The sequence below is a fragment of the Centrocercus urophasianus genome, unplaced genomic scaffold, assembly GCF_019232065.1.
Source record: "Centrocercus urophasianus isolate 14NV4802_14NV808 unplaced genomic scaffold, USGS_Curo_1.0 seq_17, whole genome shotgun sequence".
NCBI classification, from domain to species: Eukaryota; Metazoa; Chordata; class Aves; order Galliformes; family Phasianidae; genus Centrocercus; species Centrocercus urophasianus.
This window is the reverse complement of record NW_024884722.1, coordinates 24,022,179-24,045,319: the sequence shown is the minus strand read 5'-3', so window position 1 is coordinate 24,045,319 and position 23,141 is coordinate 24,022,179. Positions and strand designations below refer to the sequence as shown.

Here is a 23,141-nt window from a genome sequence, read left to right as displayed (position 1 = left end):
GTATTTCACCGCCTGGCCAACAAAGTGGGCTCCCCTCTGTATCCCCTGGGGAAGGGGACCAAGCTCAGCACGCTCTAGGGGATGGAATCCAGGCTCCATACCACTATGATAAGAGGATTCAGGCTCAGCATCTCTCCCAGAGCATCTCCCACAGTATGAGGTCTAGGCTCAGCAAACCCCTGGAGCCTAGTGTGCATCCCTCCTGTGCTCTATGGGATTTAGGACCAAGTACCTCCCAGAGTGATGGAGTACAGGCTCACCATCTTCCTCCTCCCCCTTCTTCCCCCTTCCCTCCCAAACACGCATTATGGGGCCCAACACTCACCACATCACAGAGTTCATTCAGTCCTCTCCAAGATTACAGGTCCAAGCTCACAACCCCTTCAGAGCATCCCCCACATGATGCCCCTCCCACATCTCCCCATTATTACAAGATCTAGCTTCAACCCCCTCCCAGAAAAGGGGTCTGGCAGCACACTGGCAGTTGCAAAGAAACTTCAGCTCAAGGCATGTACTGGGCACACGAAGTTTTAACTCAGCCTCTATTTCTGGTTTCTTTTCACATAATTAGCTTGTGCAGGAGGGCCAAGCAGGTCCACAAGCCCAGTGTAAATCATACATGAGTGGAACAAGATACAGGCAGCATGCTGGCATCAGTATCATGCTCAGAAGCACGCCAGTGCCTGCATGCGCTTATTATTCTTACACACCTCTCCCTTGGGTACCCAGTGTTACCAGGACAGTGCTACCAACACATGCTTCCACCCAACCCTCTGCAGAAATCCCTACTGATCTCATGGGTGGCTGTGGCCTTACAAGCAACAGGCATTTGGATGGGGACAGGAAGGAAGACAGGTCCCTGAGAGAATTAAGGCAGCATTGATCATCTCATCTTTCCACGGAGTGGCTTATTATTCAGTGACAAAATTAGGAGATACACCCTCACTGCTTCACACAAGTAGCTCTTAATTAAAAGCACAAAGAAGTGCACTTGGTATTGCTAAAGCCCCTCAAAGACCCTTACACACTCACCTTCACATCCCTCTTTCCCCTGCAGCAGCTGGCAAATGCCTCTGCAGGCCCAGGAGGGGATAATTAAGCCCTTGCCTCTTGCACAGCTTCTGCTAATTATGCAATTACTTCGGCTCCTCCACTGATTGATCTGGGCTGGGCAGGGGGTTGCACCCTGTGCCCTACAGCCATGAGGAGCTCGCGGGGCGAGGGCGAGGGCGAGGGCGAGGGCGAGGGCGAGGGCGGCTGCGGCACAGGTCAACTCCACGTTGAAGTGCACATCAGAGCCAGCCCATGAGTGTTCCCCTACAGCTGTTTGGGGTTAAGCAGAATCCCTGCAGCTGAGTGCAGGCAACTCCCACAGCCTGAGATGCTGGGCAGTAATTTCACCTCGTGCCTTTTCTCTGGGTCTGCTCTCGGGAGCTCATCCCAAAGTTGTAGCTTTTTTTTTTTTTTTTTTTTTTTTTTTTTTTTTTTTTTTTGGTGGGTGACAGCGGTTGTCTGGCATCAAATTCACTTCCAAGCCCTCATTCAGGCTAATGTTAGAAACACACTGTTTACTCAGGAGTTACGGGTGGAGAAAAACGAAGCCCCCTACAGAAGAGCAGAGCAACCGCTTTCCTTTTTCCGTTCTTGCTGTCCACAGGCAGAGCAGGAGGTGCCATCTGCAGGCGCAGCACCGCGCGGCACCTTGTGCCAGCGCCTCACCACCCCGGCTCCAGGACGCTTCCCTTACATCCCAGCTGAGAGCAGGACTCGACTTCTGGAGATGCAGGTCCAATGGGCCCGACCACACGTTGCCATCGGGGTGATGAACAAGGAGAGAAACTTTCCTAGCGCGCGTTGTTCTCGCGGCGCAGCCCAGCAGAGCACAAGCCACTCTAATCACAAGCTACAGTCCTTCACCATCTGGTTAGAGCCTAATTACAAATGCAGGAAAATAATGTGCTTTACAATTGCACCAGTAAATGCTGTAAATGATTTAAATGCATGCATATGTTCCCTGCAGAATTCAGCATGCATCTGCGGCTTCTTCTCCTCGCGCTAGGCACACAAATCAAGGAAAAAATACCCAACTCTGACGAACAGAATGTCCCTAGGATGATGATTTTTATCCCTTCTTCTTCCCCCCTGCTGGAATAGCAAACGGGGCTTTTTTGTAACAATTCATTCAGCAGCGTTTTCTTCGCTCCCATTTTAAAAACTGTTTATCGCCGCCGTGTAAATATAGTACAAATTACCCCATAAAGCACTCAGAAGGAGCACGGCAGCCGGGTAAGCCTGCAGCTGGCTGATGCTGTTTCAAAGCAGAGCCGTTGTGCAGGGCAGAGTGGGAGGAAGAACTGCAGGGTCCCAGCTCTGCTTGGCTCAGCTGCCGGGAATGGGGCCCCCGAGCTGGGGTTTGGGGTTTCCAGTTGTGCTCTGGCTCAGGCTGCAAAGTCGTGGAGGTTTGCCAAACCAAAGAAAGCTTCCACTCAGCCGGCATCTGCAGAGGGGAAAACGGTTAAGGGATGGAGTGAGATGGGATAGATCTTTCTCTTTAAGGGTTGTTGGGGGCAGTTCTGGCTGCAGACATCAGGATGCTCTGTGATGCTGCGAGGATGCCCTGCATGGAGCTGTTGTCCCCACAGTGATGGGTACCACATGCCTCCATCCTTGCAGTCCTAGCTCCAGGCATCAAGCCAACAAATACAAAGCTGCCACAGCTGCTGTTGACCCAGCATCCTGACCAAACACTAAAAGGATGGATCCTACCCCAAAAAGCATGCACAGCAGGGCAGGAGGCAGCTTCTTGTCTGTCCTGTCAGCGTGCACCACTACCAAGGTGATGCTGGAGGACAGAGAAGTGGTTTCAAAGATGCTTCCACCTGCCAAATGTTCACAGTGTTGTGCCAAGGGCTCTGGACCATGCGTTGCAGATGGAGAGGTGGCAGGAGGCATTGTTTCCATCACTCAGCAGAGGGGACAGCCCACGTAAGGCTTTGGACATCAGAAAGTCACTTGCAACCCATGTGAGGCAAGCATCATGCCGTAACACACATTTCCTTTCCTCCCAGAGCACGCTGGTTGGCTTTAAAGCCCTCAGAGCCTGCACACACAGACTCCAGAACTGGCAGCAGAATAGCTGGCACCACTAAGGACAGAAAGCACACAAAAAGGGTCGGGAACAGGCTCAGCCATTCTCTTTTAAGCACAAGCTGCAACAGATGCATCTCCTCCACTTCCTGCCCTTCCATCCAACCCCCCTCTGTACCATCTTTCCATTTTTGTTCTTCCATTTCACAGCCTCTGCCCTCCCGTAGCTGTTTGGCTATGGCGCCCAGGTGGGTGCAGAAGGCAGCACAGGGCACAGTGGCACCACGGGCTGTTTTGGCAGCAATGCCAACCCTGGGCACTGCACAATCAGCAGCTCTTCCCCTTGTCAGCAAGCAGGCATCCAGGAGAGTTTTGATTGAGTTTCACCTCATGAGTCCATGCTCATGAATTCTGCAAGACTCTGCTCGGCTCACTCCATGCCAAGCCCTGCAGAGATCATGGCAGTCCTTTCCCCAGCAGCCAGATCATAGTCAGGTTTCCTCTGCACCACACGAAGCCCTCAGCAAGCACCAGCCTGAACCTTAGCTGAGTGTCTGAACCCACAATAGCGAGGGTGAGAAGAAGCCAAGCTGGTATCATTTGGCTCCAGGCTGCTGCAAAGAATGTTTAGGAAGTCAGAGTGTTTGACAATCAGATTCACTTCCAGAACTACAACAGAGTTGCACCTCTCCAACACATGTCAATAGCAAAACACAGTGAAAACATTTACAGCTCTGCACATCTCCGTGAAGCAGCTGAGGAGGTGGTACGAGCTGGAGTCCATCTGGCAGAGCCTTTTTGGACTCTGGCTCCATGCAACCTGGCTCCATCCCATCATGCACATGGGGAGTGGCACCACAGGATGTGGTCAGTCATGGCAGAAAGGAATCTGAGTTGTGTCCCAGCCTGTGCATCTCCAAGAGAAATCACTTCAGGCACCAGCATTTACACAGAATTAACTTTATTACCAATGCTATCAGACAATCAAGTCCTGTCTTGAGAGATATTCGGTAATTTCACTCCGTAACATCATGGAGAGGATGGGCAGATGTGGAAAGCAGCCAGTGAATGAATCAGACCTCATAATACCTCGTGTGTGGGGAAAACCAAACAACACAGAGCAGAGGACCTCTAACCTGCCTTTAAAAGCCCACCAAGGCCACCTGAAGCTAAAGACATAATGGTGGTTAATGCCACCACTAGTGCTTGTGCTGTTGATTGCAGATCCCATGTGTGCAAAGTCGAGAACTGTAAAGCTTCTCCTCTTAATCATATACCCTATTACTGGGTGTTACAGTAACTCAGTAACCCTGAAAGCACCTGGGGACTGTCATGCCACCCATTTTCTGTAATTAATCAATTTTCTGTTGTGAACTCAGTAATTGTAACATCAGAGCCCCTTCAGCAATTCTCCCTGATTTTACATGTGTCTCAGCTCAGGCTAAAGACATTAAAAACACAGAAGACCTCTTCACGTTTCAGTTTCCTTAGGATTCACCTGTAGATCAGTAGGGTAGTGTACACAATTACTGCCTTCACAACTGCACCAGGCAGCACAGAAAAGCAAACAGCCACAGGCTGGAGAAATCATCTGGAAAAATCAATGCATGAGGAAGTGCAAGTGGAATCTCCTTTGCACACACCAAGGTTTCCCCTTCCTTGGAGAAATCCCTCTGCCCTGCTGTTATTCACCCTCTAGGCTCACTGAAGGCTCTAAGGGCTGCAGTACCTTTGGTTCCACGCCACCATTGGGGTTTCATGCAGTGAGATGCCCATTTCCAGGGGCATTTCAAGGAGCGAAAGGTTTCTTTGACTGCTCAGACATTCCCATTGTTACCCTGCCGTCAAGTCTTTTGGTCCATTTGCTTTGCTCCCAAACTCCCCGCTGGGCAAAGAGCATCCCTCTGGCTCTTCCCTAGATGAGGTGCACCACCAGCACTGAGCATGCAGAGCCCATGGCCAGCCCGAGGACCAGATAAAAGCTCATCACCACCCCCGCTGCCTCGGCCAGCTCCTTGGACACGATCTTGGGGCCATAGATAAGGGCCAGAGTCCCCAAGTAGCCATTGCTGAGACCCAGCAGTGTGGTGAACACCACCGGGTAGATGTCGCGGTTGAAGAGCACCGTCCTTATGTGGGCCCGGGGCTGGTAATTGGAGAGGATGAAGAGTGGGAGGAAGATGGTCCTGAGGAGAACGAGGACAGGCAGCAGCCTGCTGTTGGGGCCAGGCGCCTGGATCCAAGTGGTGATCTGCCGCCCACACCAGTCAGCAAAGTTATACAGCAGGAAGCTTGTCAGAGGCACAAAGTACTTGGTGGCCCACAGGTTGCCCGAGGTCTGGTGGACAGACTGGATGCTGGAGGAGAGCGAAGGGAAAATGATGATGGAGACAAAAAAGACATAGAAGAGGCAGAAGCCAAGGGCGGCAGTCTTGTGCAGGATGGGGCGCAGTGGAGGGATGGTGGTGCTTTGGGGCAGGCTGTGTTCTGGGCCTCCTGGCTCTGCTTCATCCTCCATGGGGCTGCTGGGCGACGTGGTGACCAGCGATGGGTGCTCCCAGTGGCTCCCCATGTAATACCTGAAAAATGGAGAAGGGAGATCATAGAGAAGTTGGAAATATGGGGTGGAGCAGTATCCTCACCAGCAGCTCCTGAGAAACACAGCTCAGTGGGCATGGTGATGATGGGCTAGATGATCTTAGCAGTCATAGGATCACAGAACCATAAGGCTGGAAAAGTCCTCTCAGCCCACCCAGCCCACTCCTACTGCCCATGTCTCTCAGTTCCACATCTCCACAGCTCTGCAATACCTCCAAGGATGGTGACAACCCTACCTCCTTGGGCAGCCCGTGCCACTGCATCATTGCTCTTTTGGAGGAGAAGTGCGTTCTAATGCCCAAAATGAACCTGCCCTGGCATGACTTGAGGCCATTCTCTTCAGTCCCGTGGCTGTTACCTGGAAGCAGAAGCTGACCCCCCAACTCACCACTGCCTTCACTCAGGCACTTATAGAGAGTGATAAGATCTCCCATGCACCTCCTTATCTCCAGACTGTCCCATCCCAGTTCCTTCAGCTGCTCCCCGTAAGACGTGCTCCAGACCCTTCATAGCTTCACTGCCCTTCTCTAGTGTCCAGACTGGACACACTCTAGGGACATGTCTTTTTTGTAATGAGATGCCGAACACTGAAACACAGCACTCGAGGTTCAATCTCAAAATCATCAGTAAAGATCTTAAAAAAGACATTACTAATATTTATCTTTTTCCAACTTGAATGATTCTATAACTCTATGATTCTATTCTTCTCCCCCTGAGAAAGCTCCCCAGAAGCTCAGCTCATGACAAGTTTCATCCCGAGGTTTTGGCCAAATGGAAGCCAGCAGTGCTGCCCTGGGCCAGAGCCCTTGTGCCATACCTGGAGTACTCCAGGCGGGGCAGCAGGAGGTACACCATGATGCAGACTACGAGGAAGATGTCCGCCGTGAGGAAGTAGGCCAGAGCACTGTCAGTCACGTCGGCCGCTGCTGCCAGGTCGATGACGGAGGCGACTGCACTGATTGTGCCTCCCATGGCCTGTCCTGCAAGGTGGCTGTTTGTGGGGAGTGGCCAAATTGGCCATACCAGAGGCCCCTCGAGCCCCCTCCATCACGTCACACCAGCAGCATGTGACCCAACCCAAAGGGCCATACTCATTAAAACACCCTTGTTTCAGCCCCAGGAAAAACGTTTCCATCTCCATTTGATTATTATTATTATTATTTTTCCTTTCCTCATGGTTTCTCAACACATTCCTACAGCACATTCATAATGTTATCAACACCAGCAAGCCTCCAGGGAGCTCATCACTCACAGCTCCCCGCGTGCCCCTCATCACTTATGGAAATGCATGTAAATGCTGAGAGAGGAAACAAGGCAACATTTAAGATTCCTCCAGATGCAAAGTGAGGAGTGAAAGGACACCACCTCCTCATGTGGGGAAAGCACAGATCATGCTGTGGCTTTGGCTGTGGGCACTGTGAGGGATGTTCTCCTTTGGGTAGGGATGGTGAAGGTCCATCCCTGCTGAGACATCAGCACTGGAGATTGCAGGGCATTTGCAGAAATGAGAGCTCTGACTCATGTGACCCACTATGCTTCTCGTTCAGCAACTTCCCTTTGTCTCAGTCTGCAAGTTTTTGTTTTTTTTTTTACTTTGTAGGGCAAAGTGAAGATTCCAAAATAAACACCACGTGACAAAATGCCAGCCACAAAGGGAACAAACCCAACCTACAGCAACCCACGGAACACAACTGCACCAGGGGTGGGGGATGCAGCAGGAGGGGACCCTTCACACTCAGGCCACGCACCTGCCAGCAGTGCCTGTGAGTTCCTCATGGGGAAGCGGCTGCTCAGGCCCAGGATGCTGCTGGTGAAGATGGTGGAGGCACCGCTGATCACCACCACACAACCGATAGTGAGGGCGAAGAAACAGGTGGTCCAGGAGGACGTATCCACCTTCACCAGCACTGTGATCACCAGGAAGATGGACAGCATGATGAAGAGGGAGGACAGGATACGGATGCTGGCAGGTACCCTGGGGACAGCAGGGAGGAACAACTCCGTGACCTTCCTCTAAACTCCCTGTCCCGAACCAATGCTCTACCCTCATTTTAAAACTGTAACTTAATAGGTGTGACACAGGGAGCAGCATCTCCTCTGCTGCGAGGATCAAATAAAATCCAATCTAAAATAAAGAAAGCCAAAGGTGGAGGAGATCACTGCTTGAGCAAGGAGGTTACTTGTTACACAGGCTCTCAGCTCACCCATGGGGCAGAAAGGAGAGAGGGGCAGAGGGGAAGGCAGCCCACCCCACGCGCACCTGTTGACCAGCAGGAAGTTTCCAACCAGGCACAGCACCGAGGGCACGGTCGAAGCGATGGAGATGTAACTCTCAAAGTAATCCTGCCAGGAAAAAGGGTGGGAAAAAAAAGGTCAGGTAGAGCAACACAGAGAGCTCTAGTTCCTAAATCTGGCATGACACAGCACAAAAGGTACTACTGCCCTACCCCAGCATGCAGACAGGAAGCAGGAGGCATTTGGCACCTTTGCTCTCCCTGCTCCAGGTTTCTCTGCAGCTTTGCACCGTCTTCTTTTAATCAGTTTACAAGCATGTTAATTTATTCCTCACCATCAAGAGCTTTACTGCAAGCGACGGGAAATCTAATAATCGCTCCTAGAGGGGCTGTAGACACAGAGATGTAAATGCCTGCACTTACTGCATCAGCTTGGGAAGCAGCAGGCTGAAAGCTCTGCAGACATACAATGAATTAGGGAATAGACAAAACAACAGGCTAAAACTAAGCCTTATTTACCAACCTACCCAAAAAAAGCCCCCGGGGATATTTAATACACTTCCAAGTTAATTTTCTTTTTGAGGCGGTGGTGAGGAAACAAAGCTTTAGAAAGCTTTGCACCAAGCAGAAGTACATCTGCACTTGCAGTGATGCTGTGCTTCAAGCACCACAGGGAAACACTCGTTTGCTTGCATGAGCAGCAGGAAGGGAATTTGAGAAAGTATTTAAGAAACTTGGGAGTCTGAGCTGCACTCAGTCACCCAGGGAAGTTTTACTCCACCTTACCCATAGCCAAATGCTGCTAGAAGAGAAGGAACAAGCAGACGTGTTTCAACTGCTATTGTTCCTGGCTAAAAGGAAAACAAGAAGGAAGACTATGAGTTGGCTCTATTTCTGCTGACTCTGCTATGGCCTGCATCACTTCTGTGGACGTGGTTTGAAATAAAGCTACAAAGCAACAGGATCACATTGTACCACTGACCAGCAGCAAGCATCGCCATAGCCAGAGGATGGGCGTGCAGCACACTGGGATGTGTTGGGTTTGAATCATAAACCATTTATAAGTTTTAAGCCTTTGGGAGAGTCTTTGCCATGGCCAGAGTGCTTTCCAGAAGGGCTGAAAGGGGCTGATAGCTTTCTTTTTGATTCAGGTCAACCACCAGAGAAGACCCAGGTTGCTCTGTACTGACAGAAGCAACAACCCTCGTGCTCAGGAGAGCAGTGTGCATTGATATGTTGGCACAACACCAAGCAAGGGAACAAACTCAACCATGCCCTTACACTGGTTACAAAACCGAGGATAGAGGCTCTACATAGAAAAAGGAAAAACATCTTTTTTTAACAGAGAAATGATCTGAGCAGGAATACAGTAATCCTTAAAATAGGAGTTTTTAGGATGGATATGTCGGTGCTGGAGGAAAATAATGTTCTCTGGATGGGCCAACCTTCCAGGGCAATACTGCTCAAGCATAATGGGCTTTCATGATGCTGAGAAACATCTTTCAAGGATACCCATTTCACCGCAAAGCAGCTTATTAAAAAATTCCCTGGGACAAGCTTCCTGCAGAAGCAATAGGAGCAGGTGGGATGCAGGAGGATGGCATGCTTCGTACTCTGCCCTGAGCATCCTCTCCAGTACAGAGGAAGGGCCACTCAGCACCAGCCAGGCTGCATCATTATGGTGTCCATCAGCTTAATTCACCGAGGATCCCCATCTACACCAGCACTCTGGTGCTCCAGCATTGTGGTCCAAGCACCATCAGTTGCACTGTGCTTTCTCCCCATCAAAAGAAGCCCACACAGCAGACTTGAGAGCAACCAGCACAGCCGTGGGTACCATACTGGTGTCAGAAAGCAGAGAAAACGTGGGTGTTGCACTGGGCTCTGTGCTTGTGAAAAAATGTGCCCAAACCACCTGAGCAAGCTGAGCAGCAGGAGGAGCCGATGCAGACTCATCGCAACCACGCTTTTTCCAACCAGAAGCTTTGCTTTGGAGAGGAAGAAAGGAAACGAAGGGAGGCCATGCCTGCTGGGAACACTGACATGCGAGGATGAGGAGGAGCAAGAGAAGGTTTTTGGAGGAGAAGACGGCTTTCTGGGGAGAGAAGAAGTGCCTTGTGTGCCCACCTGCTAGCAAGCCTGCTGCCCCCAGTGCACATCAATCACAGTGTGACAAGTTCCACATCCTACATGCCAAGAGCCAGATGTTTGTGGCCTCAATAGCTACTCTGGTCACACCTGCCAGACCTTTTAAGAAACTCCAAGGTGACTCCACCATCACTAGAATGACACACTGCTTGGCTGTGTGCTCCCTTGGTGGTGCCAACCCATGTGCACTCACCTGCAGGTCAGAGGGGGCCGGTTCTGCCTGCTCTGAGCAGTTCTGCAGCTTATATGCCCAGTAGTGCTTGGCCGTGATGAAAAAGTTCCATGGCAGCAGCGACCCGATGCCCAGGAGGAAGAAGATCACATAAGCCCCATTGAGGTGGTCGCTTGGCTTCGGCCGGCTGGCTCTGTTCACTGAGGGCTCCTCGATCAGCGGCTCTTCATCCGGGGGAAAGCTGCTGCCCACTGGGTGCATGGCGCTGGCACGCTGCAAAACAGCCACGTGAAGGGGGTTAGCAGGTGGGAGGCAGCAGGAACTGCCCCGTGGGTGCCCAGCAGAACCAGTACGGGGCTTGGGAGGGCTGCGAGCTGAAAACTCTGAAGGTGAGATTGAGACAAGTCCGCCACAGCAGCACCATGTTCCCATCCAGCAGGCAGCTGGGCTCCTGGCCGCGTTCATCGCAGCTAATTATTAACCTGTACCCGCATTCACTTTTCCCTCTTGTAAGCAGGAAATCCAGCTCCTGCAAGGCTTGGAGGAACATCATAACAGCACATGACCTCAGCACATCAGGCTGTGCAGTGACCCATCAATCAGGCTTCTCAAAGCATCCTGGAAGCTGACCTCGTACCCCCAGGCTTGTAAACTAACTCAGGCCGGTAAGGGCTTTGCTAAGCCACTTGTAAAACCTGTGCAACAGCAGCGGGCTTTGCAGGGCAACTGCACAGCCACACAGCTTCGCCTGGGTCTGCCCGACGGACCCCCCCGGCAAAAGCTGCGAGGAAGGCCCCGTTAAGGATGCGAGGGGAGAAACTGTCGGAAAGGGGGGATTTTGCAGAAATCCTCCCAGCAAGATGGAGGGAAGCGCTGCGTGACATCCCACCACCCGCAATCCCGCAGCCCCACTTACTCGGGCGCCGCACACCCCGTCCGCTCCTTCCGTGCCGGGCCGGGCCGGGCCGGGATACGCCGCCAACACCGCCCCGCTCCGCCCCGAGGGGTGGCCCCAGCACGGCCCCCGGGCGGTACCGCGGCGGACGGAAGGGAAGCGGCGGGACGCGGCAGCCCGCCTCCTGCTCGGCGGCGAAGCTAGCATCACTTCCTCCCCTCTGTTTCCTTTTTCCCCCCTTTGGTTCCCGACGTGTTTCCACTTTTTTCCAAAACGTATTTTCAGCCTTTTTTTCTCTCCTTCCCCCCGGCTTTTAATGGGGATAACGAGGGTACCCCCCAGAGCTTGGTTGTGGGGGAAGACGCCGAAGGTTGAGCACATCACCCCTTCCCAAGTGTTGGATATTAAGGCACGTTTCTTCTTTGGAAGAGCGGTGATGCAGTGACACAGGCTGCCCAGGGTGATGGTGGGGTCACCGCCCCTGGAGGTGCTGCAGAGCCGTGGAGATGTGGCACTGAGGGACGGACGGACACACGCACACACACACAAAATTTCTCTTTGCGAGCAGCCGTGCAGAAGCTCATGCCCAACCCGTGTCACCGGTGGCGGTGCATTGAGCTGGAAAGGCTCTGGAGGAGCGCAGGGGGATCTCTGCAGAGGTTGCTTCTTGGGATTTTGATTCTCACAGATGCACCACGCTGGAAAAGCACCTGAGGAACCAGTGCAGCCTCTCTGAGTCAGTAACCCATCAGCTCCAAGGGATTTGTCTGATATTTCTGACCTGCTGCAGTCTATCATGTCAAAAGAACCACTGTTGGAGAAGAGCCTCTGATCACAACATGAGGGACTGTGACAGCTGAGCAGGGTAAATAAAGCCAGGCTGTGCTGAACAAAGCTGTAATGGTCCCTCGAGTCAGCATTACCCACACCCGAGAGATGCCCCATGCTGCAGACCCACAGGTCAGCTCCAGTCAATTCAATCCACTGACTGCAGTTTTGGGCTAAGGGGAAAGAAAGGGCCAAATATTCCAGCAGGAGCACATCCCATACTGCAGGAGAACAAGGGCAGCCATTCCCTACAGAGACCCCAAGCCACCATGGCCAAGGACTGCAGCCAAAGCAGAGTGCTGTCGTCCCTTAGGAGTGCTATACCTACAGCATCCAACTAAAAGAAGGTGGGGGAAAACCACTTGGGGTGTTTAGGATGACCTCCAGAGTTGAACTCCAAGCGCAAGAGATGGATGAAGATTGGCCATGATGAGCAAGGGTCCCAAAACCCCTCCCCAGTGTGGTAGCTGGGTCCACAGGGACAGAGCTGCAGCAGCTGTCAAGCCCAGTAGGAACCAGCAGGCGAGTGATGCACACAGGAGGAGAGAATAGATTGTCTACTTTTTTTCCTTTCCTTTTAATTATTAGACTAGGAAATATAATTTATTGCATAAAAATTAATTTGTTACAATAGGAACGCTAAACTTTATTTACAGTTCTTTAGTTTACAGAATAAACAGAACGCAGATGGAGAGGATGCCCCCAGGCCCATCCCCTGGACGTATAAATATGGAGACAGACGCTGCCAGCACCACATGGCCCATGGCCCCGAGGCTGGCACTGAATGGCCCCAAAGGGAGGAGAGACGGATGCAGACAGACAGGGTAAGAAGGACAGATGGACGGATGGGTGGCTGCATGCTCCACGGAGCAGGCAGTGAGAATGAGAGCGAGAGAGATTCAGACATGCCCCGTCCTGCACCCAAAAAGAGCAGCTCGCCTCCCTCAGAGGGGTTGCTGACGCCCTATTTAATGTCAGCAGCTGCTTCCTTAGAGCAATTCTTCATTTTTTCCCCAGATTTGCTTCTTTCCCTTGCTAAGGGATGGGGTGTCGCTGATTGGATGCTGAAATGCAACCTGAAGGAGAGAGGAAACCCTTCCTTGGTGGCAAAGGGATTCACCCAGAAGTCTTCCCACCCCAAGCTTCCAACCTGAAAAAATCTCTTTTTTTTTTTTTTAATAGACAATTTTCTAAGATACAACAATCAACGAGTAAATACTTCTACCTGCAGGTAATCTCTATGTTTAGCCTTCATTGAGACACCATACCTTTGTGATGAACCTCGTTACCCTACGATTACTTTTCCATTCATCACGCAACATCTCCACTGTTATAAAAAGTCAACTACAGGAAAAAAGGGAGAAAATAAAGGAGGTGCAACGGGATGGAAACCCAGTGGCTGCTTACGTGCTGGAACATTTAGCCCGGCTCCCAGCCTAGAGATCCTTCCTTACCAGCAAGGTAGCGAGGTAGAACTCAGCACAGGACCAAAAGAAATTCAAAGAAAGCAAACTAAGGACTCCATTGGCATTGTTTTCTAACCCCAACATGAAGCCAACACTTCAAAATGCTGGGTGGCATGGGGCATGTCCATAATTCCAGCGGGCTTTGTGCAAACATGCAGCAACCCTGATATGTGCAACGGCACAGTGACCCCCAGGCATTGTCCTCAGACCTCATGCAGAAGCGGGGCAGCCCCATATGGATCTCCCCAAAGCAGCCTGCAGACCCACACCTTCCTCCCTGCATCCCTGCCAAAATACTGACCCAAAACCAGGGAGCCCAGAGGATGTGGTCTGCCCCCCGACCTGCCTCCCAAAACCCCAGGTTTGGGGAATGAACTGCACCATCTGGGTTTCTGTTAAGAAAACAACTTTGGCCTGTGCCTAGCGCCGGGCTGAAGTCTTTGGTTTGTATTTCTCTATATGAAGGCGCAGTCATCCTAAAAGCTCCCCCTCAAAACTACGCTGGGAAAGAATTCGTGAATGGATCTGGCACCCCCTGCTGATGCCACAACGGATGGAGACAGAGCCCAGCAATGGAGGAGGAGCAAGGGGACAGGGGCACCTTGCTGTGCTGCTCCTTATAGAATGCCAGGGAGAGAAGCAGGACAGCAGCCCTCCTGTGCACCTGCAGCCCCCACTCCATGGGACTGCCACCAGGAAGGGGAACACGCAGTGAAAACCTGGGGGAGGGTCTCAGCTCACCCTGAAGCACAGGGGAATAGAGGCACTTAACCCTATGGACTTCCTGGGGTCCCAGGACATGTAAACAAAGTTTGCTCGGCTCAACCGCACACTTTCCCTAAAAAAAGAGCGTTCATTTAAATCTCTCTCTGCCACTCTGACCACAACAGTGCTCTTCCCTCTCTCTCTCTCTCTTACACACACACACACACACACACACACAGATTTATAAATCTTTCATTTTTTTTTTTCCCATTTTTTTTTTTTAAAAAGGACTCATCCAAAGATCTGGATAATAAATTATTTGCGTTTCCTAAGAAACTGTCGGGTTTTTTTTTGTTTTTGTTTTTTTTCCTTTTTTCTTCCTTTCCTACTTGCCTTCTGAAGCTGTCTGAAGCCTTTGACAGAAATAAGCCACTTGCCTAGGTTGTACTCATCTCTTCAATGCAGAAATGCTATCAAAGGAGGAGGAGAACCAGATGGGAAGGAACGCAAAGGAGAAGGAAAGCCCCCACTGCCTCGGCTCAAGAAGCCCCAGTTCCTCCAGCATCACCAATGCCACCCGAGAGGAGGAGGAAGGCCGTGTAACACTTGGATTGCTTGTAAACGCTGAGGATCGGTCTGTAAGGCTGACAGTGACGTGGGAAGGGAGAAGCAGGGCCCTCGGCCCTTCCTCATTCAGCCCCCATGCAGGGACAGGTGCTGGGGAAGGTCCCCCTTCGCCATCCCCCTGAAGGGAGCACCATCAGCAGTCACCCTCTGTGGCCATGACCACCAGCATCTCGCTCTTGCCCATCTCTTCTAAGGCACTGGCCAAGGTGTTGAGATCGCCATCGTCTTGGTGCTCGGCTTCCCATAAGTCCAGGATCACCCCAGTGGGGCTGGCTTTGGTGGCAAAGTAGTTCAGATACCTGCACAGGAGAAGCAGAAAGAAAATGCAGGTTGGCGCAATATCCTTTGGGGGTGGAAGGGTGGATGCTGCTGGAGCAGCCGACCTCTTTGCAGTGTGAACCATGATGGGAATGCCATGATGCAAATGCCAAAACCCTTAAGCCACTGTCTGTGTTTTTATACAGAGCCAGCGTTCGTGCAAAAGCAGTGCAAGCTTTGCTTTGCTGAAATCATTGACCATGTCCCCTCCCTTCCTTTGGGCCTCGGAGGAGAGCCCAGTTGGGAACACCACAAGCATGGACGAAGGCCAGGCCAAAATGACGAGAGATCCAGACCACAGTACGTGTATATGGGTGGAAATAACTATGAGCAGATATCTCTGTATCTCTATGTGGGCTTCTGTGGATGCATATAATCCGGCTAGATGAAATCTAGCATGAACAGAGCACAGAGCAAGCTCAGGGAGACTCACCGGTCCATGGAAAGTTTCTGGGCGAGAAGCCTCCAGTCATTCCCCCTGGAATTGGGAGCATCCAGGCTGTTGCAGATCTTCTGCCGGATGGAGAGGGGGATTTTGAAGGCGTAGGGTCCCAGCTGGGTGGTGGGGGCACTGTTGTTGTGTGAGTGGAGGGTGTCGAAGGAGCTGGCATGCTGCAAGGGGAGAGTGAGATTTTTGAGCAGAGGGTTGGGAGGAACCCCAGTCTCTGCCTGCGCATCCCTTGGCTGTCCCCCTCCAGCTCACCTCTCCCAGCGTGACATGGAGTTGGAAGATCTGTCCTTCCCCTTCCACCTGCCGGACGCAAATCTTGCAGGTGAGCTCAGTGGAGGCCTGGCTGTACCTCTCCAGCGTGAAAGTGCAGTGCAGGGCTCGCTGGCTGCCACTCCAGATGTGGTAGAAAGGGATTTCCTGAGGAGCACCAAAGCCTGGGCTCAGCCAAGGGGAAATCCCATCTCCTCCAACCATCTCAAGGGGATGAAGTGGGAAAGAGAGACCCTCCCCAAACAGCACCCCACTAGAAATTAAAACAGACCCCTTTCCTCTTCCATCCTTTCAGGAGTCAACCCTAGAAATAATACAAGAGCAGCTGGTGCTCACCACCCTGGGGATTCCAGGTGGCTCCTCACCTGGTACTTGGCCAGCAGCTTGCTTCTCCACAATGAGTGGGGGATGTCGTGGATGGAGAGACGCAGGTTGTGGTAGCTGTCCTTGAAGGGCAGGGGCTTGGGCTCCTCCAGCAGATACCCACCCAGCGTCTGCTCCAGCTCCAGAACCTCCTGTGCATAGCAGGACAAGTGGCATCAGCCTCAGGAGCCCAACTCACCCCACTCCCAGTCAAACCTTCAGCTTAGATCTGTGAACTTGCACAAAATCCAAGAAGCACAGTGCTGCCTAGACCTCCACCTAGAGGCACTAGAGCAATCCTGATGTGGCAGAACAAGGCACAGGGAATTAAACAACCACTGCACCAGTGGTGGCCTGTGCAGCTCCACTGGCTTGGGGCCCCCAGTACAGGAGGGATGTGGAGCTGTTGGAGCAGGTCCACAGAAGGGCTATATAGATGATCAAAGGTTGGAGCACCTGCCCTATGAAGAAAGGTTGAGGGAGCTGGGCTTGTTCATCTGGAGAAAGAAGGCTCCAGGGAGACCTCAATGAAGCCCTTCCAGTACTTGAAAGGAGCTTATAAGCAAGGGAAGCAATTGTTTATATGGTTTATATAGAGCTGTGGGTGCCCCATTCCTGGAGGTGCAGGAGACCATGGATGTGGTCCTGGGCGGCCTGAGCTGCTCGGGGACAGCCAACCCATGGCAAGGGCTGGAACTCAATGATCTCTAAGGTCCCTTTCAACCCAAGCCTTTCTATGATTCTATGATGAGGTCCCTGCAGTACCTTCAGTGCATCTGGCGTGTCCTCCAGGCAGTAGACCTTAAGGCTGTACTCCAGGGAGGTGCAGATGGCGGGGGCAAAGATGGCCAACTGGAGCCTCTTGATTGCCGACCTGGAGTAGGACTCACCCACAAAAACGTAGGTGCCCAGCTGATCTAGCAGGATGTGGCAGGACTTGGCTTCCAGCTGGCAGTAGCAGGGGGTATTGAGGGTCTCCTCATCCAGGGTCACCACTTCCTACAAGGAAGAGATGGAAACAAAGGTTAGGGTCAGCCTTTTGCTTGGGGGATGTTGTGTTCCACAGCACTCGGGGTCTTGGCTGGCCGCAGGGCTGGGCTCACACCTTACCTCCCAGTTCCCCTGATGAGACTGTGTTTTCAGCTGGAAGATCCAGTCCGAAGAGCTGACATCCGCACAGTGAGGAATGGTGAGGACAACAGGGCGGCACAGCAGCAGGCCGGTGGGTCCGCAGGTCACCACCGGGCTCAGCACCGTCTGTGTGCCCTCGGAGGGCAAGCTGGGGACAGAGGACACTGGTTGGACAGGGAGACCCACAGCAAGTGACGAGGGCGGAGGGAGGGCAGTGTGACTTACAGGCTGCTCTCTGCCTTGTTGATGACCAGGTACATCTCGTAGAACTTTCCCTGCGGGATGGCTCCATGTGGTACCAGCAGGCTCACCCCTAGTGCAGCACACACAGCATTAGGCGCCAAATGAGGGAACAATCCCTTGCTTATCTTACACCCAAGGCACGCTCTTCCCCAGCGTGGGGCTTACCAGTGCCGGGGATGGTTAGCCTTCCCCCCAGGTAGCTGAAAGTCCCACTGGCACTGGTGCCATGTTCCTGAGGCAGACTAAGGAGGTGCTGGGAGCCCTGCTGGGCTTTGCTCCGCACGTTCACAAATTGGCTGCCACTGTCCCCTGGGAAGGTGCCGGCAGCAGGGATTCCCCCCAGCAAATCTGTCCCATTGTGCAGCCCCGGCGAAGAGGAGGTGGTGGAGGAGCTGTAGACCTTGATCTTGAGGTTGGGGAGCGGGTCGAGCAAGGGGGAGTTGGTCATGGGGATCTTGTCAGAAGAGTCCTGCAGGGAGTACATGGGGCCCCGGTACACTCCTGCGTTGGCCGTCAGGTCCGGCTGCATGGAGGGGTGCAGTAACTGGGGGTTGTCTGTGGGAAAAAACAGTGAAAATGGAGAACTGCTTCTTAGCTGGGGGATGCTCGTGAAAATCCCTCCTCAACCAGCACATGGTCAGTGAGCACAGCGCAGGGCTACAGCTGCATGCACCAACACAGAGCCCTTGGCTTTTGTATATCAGCAAGTTCCCCTAAAACCAGGCTGGAAGTTCCCCAGGATCCTGCTCTTCACATTTTTATGAGCTGCAGCCAGATTCGACCTTGGCTTCAGCTTGGGGATTAAACTTTTTAACTCAGAAGGTGGTAAGGAGCTGGCACTGCTGCCCAGAGTAGCAGTGGGTGCGCCATCCCTGGAGGTGTCCAAGGCCATGGATGGGGCCCTAATCTGGTGGGGGGCAATCGGCCCATGGCAGGGGTGGGGCTGGTTGGGCTTTGAGGCACCTTCCAACCCAAACCATTCTATGATGTTCTGATATAATCTCTCACCGTGCCGGGCAGTCTTGAAGTTGACTGGGTGGAAACCTCCAGTCAGGGCAGCTGATGAGTCTGTGATGTCGGTGTCAAAATCCCGGCACCTCCTCCGGTACACCACCACCCCCACAGCCATGAGGATGACAATGAAGACGAAAATGGCCACCACCAGTCCAGCATACAGGGCTACATCACCCGTGGCCTCCAGCACTGGGAGGGAGGAGAGAAATCATGGTTGAAACATTAGGTTTATTCAGCTTCAGCTCAAAGTCATCAACCCTACTATCCTAACAGATAGCCCTGAAGAGTGAACATAATACCTATGTGCACACCATATATATGTACCCAAGCTAATTCACCTGGAAAGAGCAAGTGTCATGACACCTATACAGACAGCCCTCAGCATCCCCACCACCTCTTACCCCACCACAGGATCTTTAAATACTTGGTATATCTTGGATAGGGGACAGAGGAAGAAATCTGCCCAGAAAGGAGAGGGATGAACAGGGAAGCTGTGGGCCAGAAGGAAAGACACACCCACCAGTGTCAAACTTGGGATGAGTTGATATTAAAAAAATAACTCTGGGGCTCCCAGCTCGAGGAATGGTGTCCTTGGTTAGGGTGATGATGCTTGGAGCATCTTTGGTGGAGTGACACCAGGTGCATCATACTCTACTCAAGAAGTGCATGCAGCCAGCAGCAAAAGGGGGACAGGAGCAGAGCAAGAAAGCAAGTCATCATGGTAGCTTCTCAAGCACAGCACATGATTTAATGCACATAGGAGCATTTTGAGGCAGGTTTTAGTTGTTTCCTCTTCCCACCCTGTCCTTCCCTAGCAGACAATGCAGAGCCCTGCCACGGGTAAAACCAAAGCAATGCAGTGCAGAAGAAATCAAATGGCCATGAAATGAGCACTTACGGTGGCTTTTGGGTTCGCTTAGAACTCTTTTATCTGTTAGGAAAAACAAAGTTAGAAAACAAAAGGTGAAGATGGCATGATGGGGGTGGAATGACACAAAAGGCAGGCACAGCCGGGCAGGATGTGGGGATACGGGGGAGCTCTGCAGGTGGCTCTGCTGCCACCATGCCTTCATCATTCCCACAGCCAAATTTCCACTGTCCTGGGACACATGTCCCAAACCCCTGATCTAATGCTGGAGCAGGAGGCTATCGGAGCTGAGAAGGGGAAATTGGTGTCACACAACAGTAGGTGGCAGCATTAGCCTTCAGTGAGCCAGCTTAGAGTGCAGCACACATCACTAGTGCTGCTTTTTCCCTACAAACCTGGATGCTAGCTGCTACTGCTCCAGAGCTCTTGCTGAGCACTGACATTTTCACACTGGGGCTAAGGAAACCAAGTGGATCACCTCCACTGCTAACAACCAGCATTATTTCAGCACAGGACCATCAACCTAGCACATTGTGGGACGGCTAGATCTCGTGTCAGCCACCAGAAATCCCCCAAACCTTAGCACCAGCTGACAGCTAGCTCTAGGACAGCATTTCTTTCAGTGCAGCACACTCACTGTGCAGGCAGAGCCCGTCGGTGCAGTTCTTGGAGTCGAGCAGCCCACCGCTGCAATCCTTGCCACCGTTGCGTGGAGCTGGCGCAGAGCACTCGCGGCTGCGCCAGTGGGTGCACTCAGTGCTGCATGCCGACCACTTGCTCCACTCCGTCCACGCGCCGTCCACTGCAGGCCACCAAACACAGACACACTGCTGGAGACACGACTCCTGACAGCAGGAAGGTGCCTGCACCCATCGAAGGGTGACCTCCGCAGAGATGCAAACCCCAACCCCGATGGCATCTCCATGAGGAGTGCGAATGGAGCATCCAGCTGGGGAAGGACAGCAGGTTTGTGACCCCCTTACCTGGGCAGAGCGTGGTGCAGGTTATTTTCTGGAAGGGCTGCCCATCGCAGAAGGAGCCGCCATTGAGTGGGGCGGGGTTGGTGCACGTCCGGGTGCGCTTCTGCCAGCCCCGGCCACAGCGGTTGTTGCAAGGAGACCACTCAGACCAGGTGGACCAGCCACCATTCACTGCAAGAGGAGACAGCCAGGGGAACATGTGATGCGCAAAGCCAGAGCAATGCAGTAACGAGAGCCCATTTTGGCAGTGAAAGCTCAGATGAGCCCACTTGCAACTGGGAATGCTTGCAGATACCCACACATAGGAACATCTTAATAACATCTTCTAATGACCTGGTAGACGTACCAGTTCTGCAGGCCTTGGTCATTGCCCAACTTAATGCAATGCCCAGTGCAGTTCCCTCCTATCACTTCCAAGAAGGTTCCACAGTCCCCTCTGCTCACAGACATAGCCCTTTCCCAAAAGCAAGAACCAGTACCGTAGACAATGACAGCAGCTGTGGTGCTCCGGCGTTTGGCTACGATGTTCTTGGCCATGCAGGTGTAATTAGCAGTGTCCAAGAGCCTGGCCTGCTTGATGATGAGGTTGTGATCGATGGTGATGAGAAAGTTGGTGTCCTGGGTGGGATCAATGACATCCTCATTCCTTAGCCACTCCACCTGGCAAGAGAAAGGGTGGCAGGGGGTAAGGATGTGGGGCAAGATGGTGGTTAAGCCAAAGGGGAACTCAGGCAGGTAGAATATAACACAGGTTTTAGTGGAAACACCCATCCCACATGCTCCCCCCTAGGACGGTCTTTCAAGAACACAAAGTTAAACTAAGATACAACCACCTGAATGCTTGCTGAAATCTCTCCATGCCAGTGGGGCACAAGAGCCAAGCAAGACATCTGGACACCCCAGCACTGTTGCTTCACCCCTGAGTGGCAAAGCGGGGTGCAGCACCAAATTGCAGGGCTGCCCATTAGTTTCTGGGCCGCGCTTAATGAGGTCGTTTGGGATGGGTGTGAGCTGATACCATCATTGGGTGTGGACACCAGCAAGGACAAACATCACCAAGGTTGGAATGTTGCGACCATCACCAATGCTCCCAGGGTCTAAAGGCTTGGTGGGCATCTGCCATGACGTACTCCGTCTCATGGCATTTTTAGGGCTGCCTCAGGGCTGGCTGGGTTCTGGGAACCCTGTACCCACTTACCTCTGCCTGTGGCACCCCCTCAGGTGGCCGGCACTGCAGCAGCACCTCCTGCTCCAGTGGCACTTCCTTGCCCAGTGGCTCCTGGTCAAAATTTTTCCGCAGGTCTGGAGGGGGAAAGACATTGGTTAGCAGCTTGCTGCAGAAACCGGGCACCCCATCAAACCTTGGAGAGGGAGAGCATAACCTCAGCACACACACACACAGGGAAATGTAGAGCAAAATACAGTAGGCATATGGTTGGATGAGATCGCCTTAGTGATCTATCCCAATTTTAATGATTTTATGATTCTGTGTGTCTTGGGAGAATGAGGGTGATTTCCCACATTTCAGGGCTACAGGGACATGGCAGGATGCTGCTCCACAGAAGGAGCAGAAGCACCCATGCATCACTAGGTGGTGCTGCAACCCTCTGCTTCAGCACCCAGCCCTCAAAAGCTGGAGCACTGTGAATCCAGGAGCTGCCCACCCCGTGCCTTTGCAGGGAACACATGCCGTGGCAAAGCACAGCACAGTGAACCCATGCCTTATCAACACTGGCTGTCAGAATACCCTAAATACAGGCCACGCTGTGCATGAGGCCCATGATGCAATCCTCACTGCAAGGGCACTCATATTTCCAGCTGTACGTGGCATGGAGATGCTGGGCAGTGCCACGCAGGCTTTGATCCAAACAACCAGGTGTGGAGAAACTGGGAGGGAATGAAGTTCTAACAACTCATTAGCAGGAACTGCATGGATAATATTAGAGAATGATGCTGATTTATGGGATGGCACAAACTGTCAAGACCAGAGATCTCAGGTCACAGGATGCTGGGGATGGGAGAGTAGATGTCTTAAAATGATCTTCTTCATTTCATCATTCAAAGTCAGGTTGGATGGGGCCCTGGGCAGCCTGATCTGGTGGGTGGCACCCAGCCCATAGCAGGAGGATTGGAACTGGGTGGGCGTTAAGGTTCCTTCCAACCCAAGTTCTATGATTCTATGACCGCTCCTCTGCAAGGAACACCAAACTTCTGGCTGAGAGCTTGTCCCTCCTGGGGACAAAAGGGTCTCCTCAGCAGCCAGCCCTTCAGTGGGCAACATTTTCTTTGCTGAGTCCAAATTCTTTGGGGACGTCAGCAATGCAGCTGATTCACCTCCATTTTGGATGACGTGGGATTATTAGCCCTCTAATAGCAAAATCTGTTTACTACTTGGGAAGCCTGGCCATTCTCCCATAGCTTTGCCATCTCATTTGCTAAGAGAGCAAATTCAGCCGGGTAACAGCCTGATTAACTCATCCTTAATCAGGCTGACACCCACAAACAGCAGCTTAGAGAAGTGACATATGACAGCAGGGACTCCAGGGACGTGGAGCCGCTGATTCAGGAAAAAGCACAAGGTGCTAACCATTGGGTTATTAAGGATAATAAAGCACTGGGAAGAGCTGAGCAGGCTGCTGAGTGCTGAGGCATTAACCCAGCTGGTGCCACAGCAGGTAAGCATGGTGCCCACACATGGAGCTGTGCCATGAGCTGAGAGCAGCGCCTTGCAGCCAGGCCTGTG

General features: G+C 52.4%; 2 protein-coding genes across 2 annotated transcripts in view; both read right to left on the bottom strand.

The window, feature by feature from the left end:
• Nucleotides 1–4,031: 4,031 nt before the first annotated feature.
• Nucleotides 4,032–11,208, bottom strand: SLC29A3 (solute carrier family 29 member 3). Its single transcript, XM_042818902.1, has 6 exons — nucleotides 11,156–11,208; nucleotides 10,261–10,512; nucleotides 7,946–8,028; nucleotides 7,434–7,660; nucleotides 6,503–6,665; nucleotides 4,032–5,666 (listed from the first exon to the last, which is right to left on the bottom strand). Exons 2-6 carry the CDS (start codon nucleotides 10,498–10,500, stop codon nucleotides 5,003–5,005), a joined length of 1,377 nt encoding a protein of 458 aa, XP_042674836.1. The 5' UTR covers nucleotides 10,501–10,512; nucleotides 11,156–11,208; the 3' UTR covers nucleotides 4,032–5,002.
• A 1,312-nt stretch (nucleotides 11,209–12,520) lies between these two features.
• The window catches only part of UNC5B (unc-5 netrin receptor B), a 30,819-nt gene continuing 20,198 nt past the window's right edge, over nucleotides 12,521–23,141 (bottom strand). The window contains exons 4-17 of the mRNA XM_042818748.1: nucleotides 21,597–21,700; nucleotides 20,878–21,058; nucleotides 20,402–20,569; nucleotides 20,056–20,220; nucleotides 19,449–19,481; nucleotides 18,545–18,739; nucleotides 17,702–18,091; nucleotides 17,519–17,606; nucleotides 17,273–17,441; nucleotides 16,928–17,161; nucleotides 16,165–16,314; nucleotides 15,782–15,946; nucleotides 15,512–15,690; nucleotides 12,521–15,059 (exon numbers count right to left, since the gene is read on the bottom strand). Coding sequence (XP_042674682.1) covers nucleotides 14,894–15,059; nucleotides 15,512–15,690; nucleotides 15,782–15,946; nucleotides 16,165–16,314; nucleotides 16,928–17,161; nucleotides 17,273–17,441; nucleotides 17,519–17,606; nucleotides 17,702–18,091; nucleotides 18,545–18,739; nucleotides 19,449–19,481; nucleotides 20,056–20,220; nucleotides 20,402–20,569; nucleotides 20,878–21,058; nucleotides 21,597–21,700 — 2,387 coding nt within the window. The 3' untranslated portion in view covers nucleotides 12,521–14,893. The remainder of the gene's footprint in view (nucleotides 15,060–15,511; nucleotides 15,691–15,781; nucleotides 15,947–16,164; nucleotides 16,315–16,927; nucleotides 17,162–17,272; nucleotides 17,442–17,518; nucleotides 17,607–17,701; nucleotides 18,092–18,544; nucleotides 18,740–19,448; nucleotides 19,482–20,055; nucleotides 20,221–20,401; nucleotides 20,570–20,877; nucleotides 21,059–21,596; nucleotides 21,701–23,141) is intronic.